At 36.7% G+C, this 16,732-nt stretch overlaps 1 protein-coding gene across 1 annotated transcript in view; it reads left to right on the top strand.

Moving 5' to 3' along the window:
* Positions 1-13,737, top strand: part of LOC129279000 (tripeptidyl-peptidase 2-like) — a 47,045-nt gene extending 33,308 nt beyond the window's left edge. Inside the window, exons 21-26 of the mRNA XM_064111693.1 lie at positions 6,082-6,230; positions 6,914-7,010; positions 7,822-7,952; positions 8,950-9,268; positions 10,043-10,168; positions 11,486-13,737. Of these exons, the coding sequence (XP_063967763.1) occupies positions 6,082-6,230; positions 6,914-7,010; positions 7,822-7,952; positions 8,950-9,268; positions 10,043-10,168; positions 11,486-11,575 (912 nt within the window). The 3' untranslated portion in view covers positions 11,576-13,737. The remainder of the gene's footprint in view (positions 1-6,081; positions 6,231-6,913; positions 7,011-7,821; positions 7,953-8,949; positions 9,269-10,042; positions 10,169-11,485) is intronic.
* The last annotated feature ends 2,995 nt before the right edge of the window (positions 13,738-16,732 follow it).

The raw sequence follows: 16,732 nt of genomic DNA, 5'->3' as shown, positions 1-16,732 counted from the left end.
ATACAAATTTGACACTTTTGGCTTCCCGTAATTTTAGCACAGAGTTAGACCATGGTCTAAGTTAAACCTGACTTCAGAATACGGGCCTTTGTGTTTTCCAAAAGGTTATTTCCATGGAATTTTTGTGTCAGCCAATGAATATTGTTAGAATTTTTTTTTTATAATTGATTGGCCCATATGGCCTTTTTTTTAATTTGCATCCAAGATAAAATCATACATTTAACCTGATAAAACAATATTTAAATTTATTTCATGTACTCTGTAAAGCCCATTCTTGGCTCTGGGTAGTGCATCTTTAAACTGTTTGTAAATATGAATGACTTTATGTGTGTGACGGAATGCACAAGTGGAACATGTTCTTAGTTGCTATTACTTCTAGGGAAATGTTTAGCACAAGAGAGGGCTGAACAAGTTGTGGGTAAAGACGTGCGTTTATGCGTAACTTATATAAAGCTGTACCGAACCGGCCCCTAGTTCTTAAAAAAAAATAAAAAATCATAAATAACAAGCTTGATTTCTATTACAAATTTGCTCACGACACTGGCACAAGATTTCAATACGAAGTGGTGTGGTTGTGGTGGTTCTGACTCTTGCCTTGCCATCAAGAGGGTTGTGTGTTCAAAACCCACCGTGAACTCGCGTCCTTCACCCAGGTGTTTAGTGGGTACCCGGTAGGATGTGAAAGTCACTCTCCATACCAGTATTGTGAGCACCTCAAATGGTGACTAGGTGGAATACTCCCTCGGGAATGGAGTATGTGCATTAAGTTGTGTGTGGGAATGGCTGATTGCATCTAATGACCGGGGTAATAATATCTGCAAGCGCCTGAATATGTACAGTCTGTATCATAAGCACCTTTCTAAATAACAAGATTATTTTTATTTTTCTGCCATCCCATATCAAAAGGATGCAACTGTGTGAAATGACTTTCTTAGTAAATGAGGAAAATATGTCTTTGTTTTATGTGGATATATATAGAGTTGCTTGTTTTTTTATTATCAATATATCTGAATTTAGTCCGGTCTGTTAGCGTCAAAAACACCCTACTTGTGGACACGGTGGACAAAAGCATAATTTTTTCTCCAGACCTTTGTTTATGTATGAGAATTAAAAATGGGGTATGCTCCAAAAAATCTGGCTGCAGGAACAGTGAAAAAAATGGGTGAAAATGTCAGAATTTATGAGTTTAGATTGGTCTGATATATAGACTAGCGCTAGTGCAAAACTCAATAGCAGTGCATTATTTTGCATTGGTTTAGTTCTTGAATTCAGACCCTTTTTGAACAAATATTCTGTTTGTCCTCACATCTCAATGCACTAAATATCTGAATGCAGATGCTAAACAAGCCGAAGGGTGGTGGTGGAGGGGGTTGAATGTTGGTGTGTATGTACATATTTTGGTCTTGGGGTAAAGATGTGCCATACACATTTTTTGCAAGTGTTGGAAATTGTGTTGCCATGGTAACAGTGTATTATGACAAAAAATAAGGTAAAAATCTTGCAGTTAGAACTACTTCCTCTGTTTTCATCAGATTCTCATGAAATTTGGCACACACATTGGTCTTGAGGTGAAGATGTCTAAGACACATTTTTGTGTGTCTTTCGGAAATTTTGTTGCCATGGTAACAACATAACATTTGGTGAAAATTGGGAAAAAAACCTTACAATTCAAATTGCTTCATCAGTTTTCAATCAATTCACATGAAATTTGGCACACACATTGGTATTAAAGTAAAGATGTACAAGGCACTTTTTGTGTGTGTTTCAGAAATTGTTTTGCCATGGTAACAACATATTATATGGCAAAATTTAGGTAAAAACCTTGCAATTTGAACAACTTCATCAGTTTCAAACCAATTCTCATGCATGAAATATGGCTCACACATTGGCCTTGAGGTAAAGATGTGCAAGAACCTTTTTTTTTTGCATTTGTCAGAGAGTGCATTGCCTTGATAACCACATATAGCCAGAAATGCAGGGAAAACTCATCAATTGTGAATCAATCTACTTCTCTGTTTTCAGCCTGTGCTCAGAAAAGTTTACACAAATATTCATTTTTGGTAAAGATTCATATTCAGTGTTAAAGGGGAATCCAGCCTTGGTCATAAAATGTTGTGTGGAAAAGGAGAAAAATAAGAATGGTGAAAGTTTGAAAGCAATCGGACAAGCAAAATAAAGTTATGGCTGCTTTAAAATTAAGATCCCTAAGGCTACTAGTATGTAGATTTCAAATTGACAATGGGTAAGTAAATTATGACAAGGGGCGAGGCTGCAAGGACAACTTTCCCATTGGCCTTGTACTTTGATTTTTGGTTTTCTCCTAAATTCCATTGGGGCCGTAATATAAACCTGTTAGTATAATGTTTTATGTCCTCATGAAAGAAAGATACAATTTGAAGTAAAACTTTTGAAAAAGACATTTTAGTCAATTAATTATTTCTGTACATGGAAGAGTGGTCCTTCCCTTACATCATTATGACATCACGTATGCGGCCAATTTGAAGTCTTCATGGGTATATAGTGATTACCAATGTTTACAACTTTTATATATTCACAACTTTCTTATGGTTTGTCTGATATTGTTTAAACTTTGACCTATTGTCTGATTTTTCCTTTTCCTCTAAAAACAAGTGTTTATTTGGGTTGGATTCCCCTTTAACATCATAAAATAGCGCAGGGTATTCATGGTATTAATCACATTCAATAACATTTATAGGTTCTTTTTTTTGGGGGGGGGCGGAGGAGGTCCTTAAAAACTGACAACATAAAAATATAGAAGGTTAAAGGCCATGGCCATTAGGAACTTAAACACTCTTAAAGAAAGCACCCCTTCCATTTTTTTTTGGGGGGGGGGGGCCTTTAGAAAATTGCCACATAAAGATTAAAAGGAAATAATTACAACTAGGAACTGAACCCCCCCCAAAAAAAAAAAAGGGGGGGAAGAAAAATCCTTTACACTTCAGCGTATTAATTTAAAGCCTAAAACATTCTGGTTTGATAAAAGATCATTTCCGGTGCCCAATTAATCAACGTTTTATTTATCTCCTACTCAGTATTTGTTCATTTCAGTTCTTACTCTGACTTTCTTACATCACTTTTTGCACTTTTTGCACTTTAGAGCTTTACCATACCTTCTTGTTTTGTTTCCTCTCCCCCCCCCCCCCTCTTTTTCTCCCTCTCTAAGTACATTTTTCTTTGCTATTTTAAATCATTATTATCTAGCAACAATTATTCCATTTTGAATGCCTACACCTACACTGAAATATAATACCATGACATTTATTATTTTGGCTACACTCTGTCCTAAATAATACTATTAGCTATATTTAATGTCTAGTTTAAAGAATTGAAGAAATGGCTGTCATGATATTATATTTTGGTAAAGGTGCATCAAATTCATAGTTGCAGCATTCAGAATGGAATAACTGTTGCTTGAAAAAAAAATGGATTTAGTTTTTTTCCGAAAATCCTCTGTGAAAATTTTAGTTATATCACTGAGTTTTCCCATTCCTGCAGTTACCACCATCTGAAAGGGATATGACTAGAATATATGTAGAGAAATAAAAGTCATCATTTGCTCAATGAACAGTGAATACGTCCGTCCTTACTCCAATGGAAAATTATTTGCATTTTTTGTGACAGTCAGATCTTGCATCCAACAATTTTGCTACTGAAACATAATATTCATTTTTTGACAATTGGAGATGTAGGATGTATAAAGCAGGGGGCTGTCACAGAAATATACTGAAAAAATTAAATGAAAGAAAATAGAAGGCAAAAATTTATTGTGCACATATGCATATTTTTTATATGGTATGTTATTGATACATGGATTTGCAAGTGAATTTCTAAAACAAGTGCAGAGATTTTTGTATATATATATTTCTATAATTAGTTGCATGATTAAGGTACACTTTATAATATGTCAGAAAAAATATACTTGGAGAGAGAGAGAGAGTGTAAAAAAGAAGAGAGGAACCATAAGATGGTATGGTGAAGATCAAAATCAAGAGTGATGTGATATAGTTAAAAAGAAAGAGTAGGAATGGAATATGAATAACAGACTGAGTAGGAGAATATAAATAAACAATGATTAATTGGCTACTGCAAACAATTTTTTACCAAAGCAGAATGCATTAAACATCAAATGAACGGTCTGAACTCTGAAGTGCAAATGACTCTTCTTACCTTTTAATGGGGGGGGGGGTATTTTTCTGCTCAAAAAATATATCAGCCCCCTATTTTTTCAGGGGGGGGGGTTAAGTTCCTAGTCATAATCCTTTAACTTTTACTTTTATGAGGTCATTTTCTAAAGACCCCCCCCCCAAAAAAAAAGGGACTAATGTCTCGCTTTAAAATCCAAAGACCCCTGAGGGGCAAAGGCGTAGACTGGTTGAGCATGGGGAGATAGAAGTGGTATGGGGGAGGGGTGCACATCTTGGGGAGGTGGAACTAAGGTTTGGAAAATCAGCCGTTGAAAGTAGAATGGGTTCACATTTTGTTTTGCTTGCCAGTGTTGGAACTCCGTTGCCACAGCGGAAGGTTTCACATTCACCCAGTGTACCCCCAGCCTATGCCCTTGAGGGGATGCTTATTTCAAGAGTGTTAATGGACACCACCTTTAACCTTTATTTTGATGTCAGATTTTAAGGACCAATCCCGCTCCTCCCCCAAAACCTAGAAATGTTACTGAAGGTGATTAATACCCCCACACTCATATATTTTAATGCAGTTTAGAATTTGATATGAATCTTTACCCAAAGATGAATATTTCTTCCAACTTTTATGAGCACTGACTAAAAAAAGGGGAAGTTGTTTGATCCACAATGAGTTTTCCTGCATTTCTGGCTATCATATGTGGTTACCATGGCAATATACTCTCTGACAAATGCACACAAAAAATGGTTCCTGCACATCTTTACCTCAAGGCAAATGTATGAGCCAAATTTCATGAGAAATGGTTCAAAACTGATGAAGTTGTTCAAATTGCAAGGTTTTTACCTAAATTTTGCCATATGATATGTTGTTACCATGGCAACACCATTTCTGAAACACATACAAAAAGTGCCTTGTACATCTTTACTCTAATACCAATGTGTGTGTCAAATTTCATGAGAATTGATTTAAAACTGATGAAGCAGTTTGAATTGTAAGGTTTTTCCCAATTTTCACCAAATAATATGTTGTTACCATGGCAACAAGATTTTTGAAAGACACACAAAATGTGTCTTAGACATCTTCACCTCAAGACCAATGTGTGTGCCAAATATCATGAGAATCGGATGACAACAGAGGAAGTAGTTCTAACTGCAAGATTTGTACCTTATTTTTGCCATAATACACTGTTACCATGGCAACACAATTTCCAACACATGCAAAAAATGTGTCTTGCACATCTTTACCCCAAGACCAAAATATGTACATACACACCAACATTCATCCCCCTCCATCACCACCCTTCGGCTTGTTTAGCATCTGCATTCAAATATTTAGTGCATTGAGATGTGAGGACAAACAGAATATTTGTTCAAAAAGGGTCTGAATTCAAGAACTAAACCAATGCAAAATAATGCACTGCTATTGAGTTTTGCACTAGCGCTAGTCTATATATCAGACCAATCTAAACTCATAAATTCTGACATTTTCACCCATTTTTTCACTGTTCCTGCAGCCAGATTTTTTGGAGCATACCCCATTTTTAATTCTCATACATAAACAAAGGTCTGGAGAAAAAATCATGCTTTTGTCCACCGTGTCCACATAATTCCGCTAACAGACCAGACTAATTTGGGGGCTATGTGACTCCAATTAATTTAGCATCATGTAGAGCATACAAAAAGCATCCCAAATCAAGGAAAAGGTCAGTAAAAAAACCTCAGAGTTGCTTCCTTTTGTCATTGAACCAGTGGCGGACTGGACCCGGAGGAGACAAAGCATTGGAGGGGCACAGCATTGTTAACAAACAATACAGTGCCCCTCTAATCATTTTCTCCTCCGGGTCACGGTCCGCCACTGCATGGAACCACAGTATTATTATCATTATAATTGAACGTTTTATTTTGCTTTTGTTTATTTTTTCAGGACACCTATCCATTTGTGTACGTACTGACCCAATCACCGCACAAGTCCCATCTACCCAAACCAGACAAATCAGCCAAAGACAAGGAGAAGACCAAAGATGAAGAGTTTGCTGAAGCTAACAGGGACATGAAGATCAGCTGGCTATCAAAGTAAGCTTCATCTCCAAAGCCCCCGTCACACCAGACGGACTACGTTTCATAAATGGTTGTTTACTCGCCCTTTAAAATCATGTAACTTCTGAAGGTTTCCATGGCGAAGAAGAATAGTGTAGTAGCTTTCACGGTACCCCATGTATCTTTCTTGGGCAAGTGTTGGTCCTGAAAAGGGACCACCCAATAGCGATGCTTCGACAAGTGTGTTCTTGTCGTCCTCAGGAGAATAAAATCATTGGATTTTTTTTTTTCTTGGTCGGGAGAAAAATCTTTAATTATTTGGACTCTTATAATGTATGATCCGAGTGCATTCTTAAACTGTCTTTTCTTTTGTAGCTCGACATCATCCTACAACTCATATGAATTGTTTTTTCATTATATTTACCATTTTGAGACTTGGCCCTGTATTTAGATTAAATCCATTCACAACAAGTTCCTATCTTCCTGCTTTGTGTACAATGTTGTGGAGCTCAATAAACTTTAGGAGGCACGAAGTTCAAGATAATTCTTTATTTTTCTGTCTTTTCTTAGCTTGTTTCATAAGTTAATAGAGAGATAAAAGAGATTTTTTAGACTTTTTAGAAATTGTGTTGAGCAAAAAAGGAACTACTTGCAACGTTTCTGAACACTTTGGCATGTTCAGCAAACTTTAGGAGCATAAAATTTTATTTTTGTTTCAGGCTTGAAGGTGATGACCTGTACAAAGAGCTAGCTGAGCAGTATCCCACGCATCTACCTCTCTACGTAGCTCAACTGAACAAGAAAGAAAATCAGAAGGTAAAAGATTATGATGATGATGATGATGATAATGATGATGATGAAAGTGGTCATAGTGATGATGACGGTGATGATGGTGATGATGATGGTGATGATGATGATGGTGATGATGATGATGATGATGATGATGATGATGATGATGATGATGAAAGTGGTCATAGTGATGATGACGGTGATGATGGTGATGGTGATGATGAAGATGATGATGATGACAATGATGTTGAAAGTGGTTATAGTGAGGATGATGGCGCTGATGATGTTGGTGATGGTGATGATGGTGATGATGATGATGATGATGAAAGTGGTCATAGTGATGACGGTGATGATGGTGATGATGATGATGACAATGATGTTGAAAGTGGTTATAGTGAGGATGATGGCGGTGATGATGTTGGTGATGGTGATGATGGTGATGATGGTGATGATGATGATGATGATGATGATGATGATGGTGATGGTGATGATGATGATGATGATGATGATGATGATGATGATGATGATGATGAAAGTGGTCATACTGATGATGACGGTGTTGGTGATGATGATTGTGATGATGGTGATGATGATGATGGTGATAATGATGATGGTGATGATGATGATGATGATGATGATGAAAGTGGTCATACTGATGATGACGGTGTTGATGGTGATGATGATTGTGATGGTGATGATGATGGTGATGATGATGATGGTGATGATGATTGTGATGATGATGATAATGGTGGTGATAGTGATATTGATGATGATAATGACGATGGTGAAGATGATGTCAAAATAGCATGGGCCTCTGTTCCTTCTTTACTGTCCGCAGGAAAGGAGCAAGAACCTTCAAGACATTGTAGAAGCTGCCAATCAGGTAATCTCTTTGATTGACCAATCAGAGCTGGCGATATTTGTAGCCATCAAGAATGATACAAGACCGGATGCAGTCAGTATAAAACAGTAAGTGTGACTTGTATGCAAAAATTATGGCAAAAATTACATTCCTGATGTAATCTCCATTTCAGCTAAAAAAACAGTGTGTATCAACTAGATATTCTGACCTCTTAGACCTTACTGTGATGGTCCAAATAGTTTCCTCTCTTACAGAGAGTTTGCATTGATCTCATTAATCACAACTATGGAAAGCCTGCATCTAAAATGCATACAGGGTATGTCTATTCAAAGACCCATATGCTGATGTCTGGTTACTATAGATAGCCAATTGTGATATAAATATCCTACAATAGAAGTTCAAGGTATCAGCTAATATGACTCTGAAATCATTCTTAATTGTCTGGCGAATATTAATGAAATAATTGTCTTCACCATTAAAGAATTAGGGAAGATCACGGTAAGCAAAAAAAAAATGCAATGTTAACAAATTTTTGGCTTCCCATAATTCTAGCACAAAGTTAGACAATGGTCTAAGTTGAACCTGACTTCAGAATACTCTGATTTCTAAATATGATGTTTACTTCTACCAGCATCAGTGTCTTAACAATCAGTGTTCCTTTTCCTAGTTCCCAAACGGACATTGTGCAGTTTTCATGTATGAGGAATTAGGACATTCATGGGTTTCCATATTTGAGACTGATTAGATCACTTGTAACTCCTTGTAAAATAGGTGCCTGGTGGGTGTTTCATAAAGCCGTTCGTAAGTTAGGAACGATTTTATGAACGACTGGTGATCCTTTCTTACGAACATGTTTGTCATTTACCACAGGCAAAGATCACCAGTCATTTGCAAGTTATGAACAGCTTTATGAAACACCCACCTGGATTACTGTCACGCTTCTGCCTAAATTGTTATGCTTATATCATGTCAAGCATTCACAAAATGTGTGATTTTAACTGACCGTTGTTATAAGCTACTGAAATCCTTTCATCCGATTGGCTCAGAGCAACTTTGTCAGTAGAAAGGAAATGTTTCATGAAACACTCCTCTGTTTGTTACTAGGGAAATGGAGAAGCAGAAGCACCACCTTATATCAGCGCTGTGTCTCAAGGGGGTCGCAGTGGCAGATCAACTACTCGCAGCAACCCCTGAGACGACCCAAGCGGACAAGGATTCTTCTTCTGCCGCCACGGCCACAACCACCACCACCACTTCATCTACGGCACCTACCACATCCACAACAGCAACGGCAACACCACCGGCCAGTGCGTCGGCAGAAGTGAGCACCTCGGCTGTCTTGGATGAAGACGCGGCACTACGGGAGGAGATGGAGCACACGTATACAGAAGTCTTGAAGTGGGCAGATGCCGAGGAGAAGAAGGTAGGGTACAGTATGAGCTGAATTTATTTTGGTGTCCGTTTCATTTTGCTACTTTTACGAGTCTGACATCTTTGATTTTCCACTATGTAAATGACCATCAGTTCATCTATCTATTTACTTGTAATGTAAGTCTAACTATGTACATGTACATGTATCTATGTATCTGCTATCTATTTATGTATGTATCTATGTATGTATGTATGTATCCATCTATCTATCTGTCTGTCTGTCTGTCTGTCTGTCTGTCTGTCTATCTGTCTGTCTGTCTGTCCGTCCGTCCGTCCGTCCGTCTGTCTATCTATCTATCTACTATCTATTTATGTATCTACCTATCTCTATATCTATCTATATATCTGTCTGTCTGTCCGTCCGTCCGTCCATCTATCTATCTCTACATATATCTATCTGCCTGCCTGCTTGTCTGTCTGTCATTATGTCTATCTGCCTGTCTGTCTGTCTATCTATCTATCTATCCATATATCTATCTATCCGTCTGTCTGTCTATCTACTATCTATTTATGTATGTATCTACCTATCTCTATATCTATCTATATGTCTGTCCGTCCGTCCATCTATCTATCCATCTCTACATATATCTATCTGCCTGCCTGCTTGTCTGTCTGTCAGTATGTCTATCTATCTATCTAATCTATCTATCCATCTATCTATCTATCGAACTGTCTATCTATCTATCGAACTATATCTATCTGCCTGCCTGTCTGTCCATCCACCGATTCATCCATCTATCTATGTTTTTTTTATATCTCTCTTTAGGTGTTACTCTTCACAACTAGACACGCTCAGGTCAGCAAACATCAAGGACGTAGACTCAAGTGTATGCTCAAACAACAAGAAATGGAATCTAGGCCTACCAAGGATGGCGAACTCAGGATAATTGAGGTATTCAATAACACCATAGATATCAAATACTGCATTTATAATAATAAAAAGAATAATGGAGATATCTTGTAACATGCACACACCGTTCAAAGACGGTTGTGGCGTTAGCTCAGTAACATTTCCTTTAGATATATCCATAAAAACTACAAATATACAAGTAAAACGAATTCTACATATTACATAATAAAAAAAGGTACGTAACTTACCATAAATACAATTATGCATCACTCATCAGAATTCCTAGCTACATCTTGATGGGATTTGGTGCCCTGCTGCTCCGTCCCACACAATTTAAGGGAGAAAGGACATTTATGTGCCATCTATATCTAGTAAACTATTCTATCAGAGGAGTGGAAGAGGGGGGTTTCTAAAGGGAATATATTCTGAGATTATGTTTTGAAGGTGTGGAATAAGCTTTTTAATTCTATTCTAGCGGATGCTGGTAGCTGGTGAAGGTTATTGAGTATTGGATTGATAATTCCTTGAAATGTTTGGGTATTGTGAAAGGCTGTCGGGCTGAATCTGGGATAATGATATCCAATAAACCTTGCGCATTACATCATCGCGCCGCCATCTTAGAGGCTAAAGCCATTGTCTTGCATGTAGTGATGATCTGCAGCTGGAACATCTCTGACAACTCTGTTTACATGTACTCCTATATCCTCTGAGGGAGGGCGCCATGAGATTATGATGTTATATGTTTAAGGTATATTAATTTTGAAGCTCATAGAGATGTTTGCGAGAATGTAGGCTTAAAAAACAAGCGTAACAAACGTGTAACCACCCACAGTGCCCCTTAAAATTGTAGACTAATCCATCATACGATGATCGTGCAGTGATGCCAATTTTCAGACTAAAAACTGAATTCAGACTTTTTAAACTTATTTTCAGCCATAGAAATCACAATTTGTGTACGAACTAGCTCATTCTAGATGATTTTTCAGACTTTTTCATCAATTTGAAGTGGAACGTTGTGGCCCAGTGGATAAGTCTTCTGAATTTGAAACAGAGGGTCGTGGGTTCGAATCCCAGCCATGGCGTAATTTCCTTCAGCAAGAAAATCATCCACATTGTGCTGCACTCGACCCAGGTGAGGTGAATGGGTACCCGGCAGGATTAATTCCTTGAATGCATGAGCGCTGAAAGGCAGTTCGAGCTAAAGCCGGGGTAATAATAACAATGCGCCTCGGAATAGAATATTTCTAGATAGATGGCGCTATATAAATGCCTATTATTATTATTATTATTATTATCCCTGATTGTAGTCGATGTAATTTGGCATTAATTTTGTGTTTTCTCTTTTCTATTTTCATCCAGGTGTACAAATCATTAGGATGGGATCATATAGTAGAACATGCAGTCAGCTGGCTTCCTGTCAAGTATCCACCAAACTTCCTCCCATTCTAGACCTGTCTGTCCTTGGTCCATTTTAGACCCGTTCTAGACCTGTCCTTGGTCCGTTTTCGACCTGTTCTAGACCCGTCCTTGGCCTGTTTGGACCTGTTCTAGACTAGTCCTTGGCCTGTTCTAGACCTGTCCTTGGTCCATTTAGACCTGTTCTACACCAGTCCTTGGCCTGTTTTAGACCTGTTCTAGACCAGTCCTTGGTCCATTTTAGACCTGTTCTAGACCAGTCCTTGGCCCTATTTTTGACCTGTTTCGGGTCACTTTAGGATTTCTTCATTCGTGCTGCAAGCTAAGATGTTCCTATCGCCCGTTGCTCTCTGTCAGCCATCTGTACGGGGTTGTATCAACGCCTGGGGCTGTTACACGAAACCTAGCGATTGATCTTACAAGTGATCTGTATGCCTGATTGCGCATAACTTATTAATGCAATCAAGTATATAATGAGCCCTAGATCAAATGATTAGTTTAGTGTAACCTGTCCGTTAAAAAAAAAGTGATTAAAGGTCAACTGATGTTTTGAAAAATGATTTGTTGCCTTTGTTATCAAGAAACGGCTCTCTCGTCGAAGACTTGGTGATTTTTCCAATAACACGCAGACGTGGTCTCCAACGGGTGAAAACAAATCAGAGTCAGCGTTTGAATTGAGGACTGAAAGCTTGGATAATTTGTGAAGCAGTAATCCAACAATCTTCTGAGAAAGAAAGAATATGTGTGTAATAACCACATGTCAAGTGTGCAAATGTGATATGTCTTTGTGTGAATGATAGCTAGATATAATAATAACCATATTTAATTGATGAAAGATGTCTAAAGGTAGAAGAGTTATCTATACATACTTTTTACATAACATAGAGTGGACAAACGAGTTCAGATGCAGTACTTTGAGTATAGAAGGGAAGTCTTGTTTTACCATCGCTCTATATTTATTGGAACATTTTGTCTTTTCTCAGGAGTAGCGTAGAATCAACAGTATTGTCGGAAAGACACGCCCTTTATTTGATGTGTCAACGTTCTAAAACTTGTGATAAAGTAACTTTCGTTAGTCATATTATGTGAATGTTAACCTGTAAATGTTTACAGCCTCATGTTCATGTCCCGGTTGGTCGTATGTCAGGGCCCTGTGTCATAATGCTTAGTAATTGATCATAGACAGAATTTCATGATTAAATGCATTGACCACAGTGTACAATTATTCATGAAAATCAAACGTACGATCAATCACTAAGCCTTGTGGTACATGGCCGTGATTGGCTTACCCACAATGGCTATGCCCATTTTGTCTAATGTATGTTTGGTCCAATTATCTCTGACGGAGCGTTTCAAGAAAATATTTGCAATCACTGATTTCCGATGCAATTTGCGATTGATAGATCAATTTTAGCTGTAGCAAGTCAGTTTGCCCTCCTTTCATCTCACTTGGCTTTATTCCAGTCTGTAAAGTTCCTCTGCTTTATTGCCTTTTTTAACCTTGATTTTTATGTTTTATTGTATATATCTTGATAATATGAATAATGTCCTATTTGTACTCCCGCCACCCTCTTCCTTTAATGACTGCACTTTTGTTTTTTTTAATAACCAGAAATTTTTTACTTAGTTCAGGAATGGATTAAAATAGTGTTATCTTGTATTGTGAAGTTTTTAAGTGTAGAAGACTCTAGAATTGATTAACAGCCCCAAGACTCACAATTTCATACCATTTTTGAATTATTATTATTTGAATCTTTGTAGATTTAATTTGTGCTGTTAATGATACTTTGTCCAAATACGAAATTTGGGATATCTTATTTAGCCAACGAACAGGTCACCGGTCATGCAAAAAGCTTTAAAAAAATTATAAAATACTTTTGGGCCTAAGTGTTGGGACTTGTGCGGGTTTTCAGGCAACACTTACATAGGATGTTAACACCAGATGTAAACACAGAACTCGAAATCAACCATTTGGGTTGTTGATAGGGTGTTAATGAATTGTATCACAAGTTTTCTGGAGAGCTAATATAAAACTTGGCTGTCATGTTATTGCTACCCTTGTTGGCCTTCTCCACAGTTATATTTTGACTATTGACAATTTAGCAGGGCAATATTACAGGTCCCTAGCTTTAAAGCTATAAAAACAACTGATTTTAATGAAAAAAAATATATAAGAGGCAGCTTTGTAACCCCCCCCCCTCCCCCCCATCTTGGATAAAAAATATTAAAAAATTCTAGTGGTGCTACTCTTTAGACTCACCAGCCAAAATTTGCAACCCTGTATTGCAATTTACTTTGGACCCAATGGGAGTTTTCAAGACTATTTTTAAATTTTCCATGAGGTATTGTGGGGAGGGAATTTGCCCCATGCCCTACCGACAGCGTGCTCTTTTTTAATCTAGTATGTCATTGGTTTTGAATAGTCCTCTTGGGATTGTGGTCTTTCTAGTCTGTGCACATCTTATTTCATACAATGTTAAGAGTTTTACATTTATATATATTTGTAAAGACAAGGAATGTATCTAAATCTATTCAATGAAGAACTTTATGTGTACTTGGGTTTGACAGATATGTATCAAGAATTTTTTTTTTTTTGTCCGGAGACTGTCTGGTAATGCCACTGAAACGTTTTTTTTTTAACCACTGTTCAGATTTAGTGTAGGGATAATCACAAAGCAATGGCTTAAGTACACGATTATGGTTAGTTTCAAGTTATGATTATGACAGAATCATGGTTTTGAAACATGTACATTTTATTTTCCAGTGACAATCATATTGTACTTGTAAAGAGCTTCTTGAAGGATTTTTTTGTATAACCTTATACGTGATTTCGCTGTTTAGTACAACTCACTGCCACAAGCAAGACTGGTATACCAAAACTTAAAAACAATAGTTGGTTGGAGTTTGGAAATCGAGTCAGTGGACTCCTATCCTTTGGTAAGGAATATATATATATATGCAAGTCCCTTGGATAGGATGTAAAATGACTGGTCCTCTGTTTGATTACTTTCTGTCTGAATAAAGCAACCAGCCAAAGGTTACAGATGAGTGTTTCATCAAGCAGTGATTAGCAGTGACAGCTGTTATAAGCTACTGAAATGCTGGTATCTCATTGGCCGAGAGCAATGTGTGGGTGAAAAATCACTCAGAAGATTTGTAAAATGCTCCCTGAGGCCATGTTAAGTTTACTGATTGGTCATGTAGAACGTGTTTACAATTGATTGCAACTAATTATTGCAATCAATTATAAAAGTCGGCCCTGTGGCTGTGATCAATAACTAACATTTGTGTTACAGCACTATGGGCTTCAAATGTTGCAAACCTTTACAGTCATGTGATTTATCTCAAGTTCTTTCTTAGTTTTTCTCTTTGTCATGATGAAAGTCTAATTTTTTCTGAAAATGTGTGATATGTGAAAAAACGGTCTTCTAAATTTTTGTTCCTTTAAGGGTTTTTAGTTATTATAATAAGCATAATCTCCACATTATGGCTACTTCCATGTTGTATTTACTAAAATTAAAATATATTTCATTTTTTGTTCATGGGTTTATATTTGATTTCTACATTTTTCTGTACATTTGATATGCAATTCTTGTTAACTGAAATCATACATGGTTGTCTAATGTGCATTCCTGTGGTATGTTGTTTGGTGATAGTAGGTATGTTTTTTAATTGTCCTAATTATACACTTTAAAGGAAAGAAACTGCAGGGATCAAGGCAGGTCCCATATTTATGAAATCTTGATAAACCTAATAATCATATGGCAGTGTTAGTGTGGTCAATTAAATCAGGTTGCATCTAGTTTTGGGGATTTATGAATATGTGACAAGTTGGTTGATTTGTGGTTTGGTAAAGTTACGCCTTATATTCTATGTTGTGCAAAATTCACATCAGGATCAGATACTCTTTGGTTGGGTAAAAATGTGCATCAATGTCTTATTTTCTTGTTTAAGATAAGAATTGTGATACGAACATGTCAAATTTGTTTTATCTATTGGGAAAAATGGCTAATATTCCCAACCAATCTAAGCATCAACTCTTTTTAAATGATCTTTTAAACAACTACCTGCTGCATTTTACCCAACAATTAGCAAACAATTCCAAATTTTAATATACTTGACCTTGTTTGGAAAACCAATGTTATGTGAAGTAATTATTATTGATTTTGTGTATATTTTGTTTGCTTGCATTGTAAGTCTAATCTTTAGTCCAATGTTGTTAATGATGAAAAAATAAATCTAACGTTTGTTTTGGGACTCTGCTTTCTATCTCGCCTTTCCAAAGTGAATGCAGACTATCGGTATGATTGTGATATGCTTTGCAATTTTTTTTTTAATTGATGATTTTATATATAAATGTGCAGTTTACATTGTTGTTCATACATGTACGTATTGTACAAACTTTAAAATTCTCAGCTATCCCTCTGCAAGTCTGCAATTGTAATCATATAGTCATATTGTATCATGTCTTTTTGTGTCTAGATTCCTGTAGTTGATAAACAAACCAAGTTTTAATCAGGCATTTCAAGAATTTGCAAAAAAACGCCAGTGTTAATTTAACACCAGCCTGGTAGCTATATCAGTCCACATCAGAGAGGTGTTGAAACAACACCAGTTTGGCGTTAGGCTAACACCAATTTGGCATTTAAGCAACACCAATTAGTGTTAAACCAATATTGGTTTGATTCTTAACTGGTGTTGTTTCAACACCTCTTTGGTGTGTACCGATGTAGATACTGGGCTGGTGTTAAATCAACTCCTGTGTTTTTGCAGTGTAGGCAAGCTATGGCTGTTAAAAAAGTGATGTTTAAATCTGTTAACTCTTAATCTCCTTCTTTGATAACTTTTTAGGGAAACACTATAGCCACCGATTTTATGGAGAATATATTTATATTGAGAACACTGCACATTACTAGTCACAAACTGGTACATTCTTATAAGATTCATGTAGCCAATAACTTTGAAATTGAAAACTTTGTAATTCTTTTTATGTGTCTTCCACATGATTAAAAGTGATTAATTACAGGGTCCTTTTTAGTAGAGAACATTTCTTATCATATTAACCTATCATATAGTACCATTTATTCTTGCATTTGACTTTTAAAGAGAACAATCTTATACTCGTACATGGACTATAGTTTTGATGATATATAGATATATTCTTAACCTAAATTTGTACGGGAAGACGAT

The sequence above is a fragment of the Lytechinus pictus genome, chromosome 16 (genome assembly GCF_037042905.1).
Source record: "Lytechinus pictus isolate F3 Inbred chromosome 16, Lp3.0, whole genome shotgun sequence".
Lineage (NCBI taxonomy): Eukaryota > Metazoa > Echinodermata > Echinoidea > Temnopleuroida > Toxopneustidae > Lytechinus > Lytechinus pictus.
Note: the sequence above shows the minus strand (reverse complement) of the source record. Positions and strands in the feature narration are given on the sequence as shown.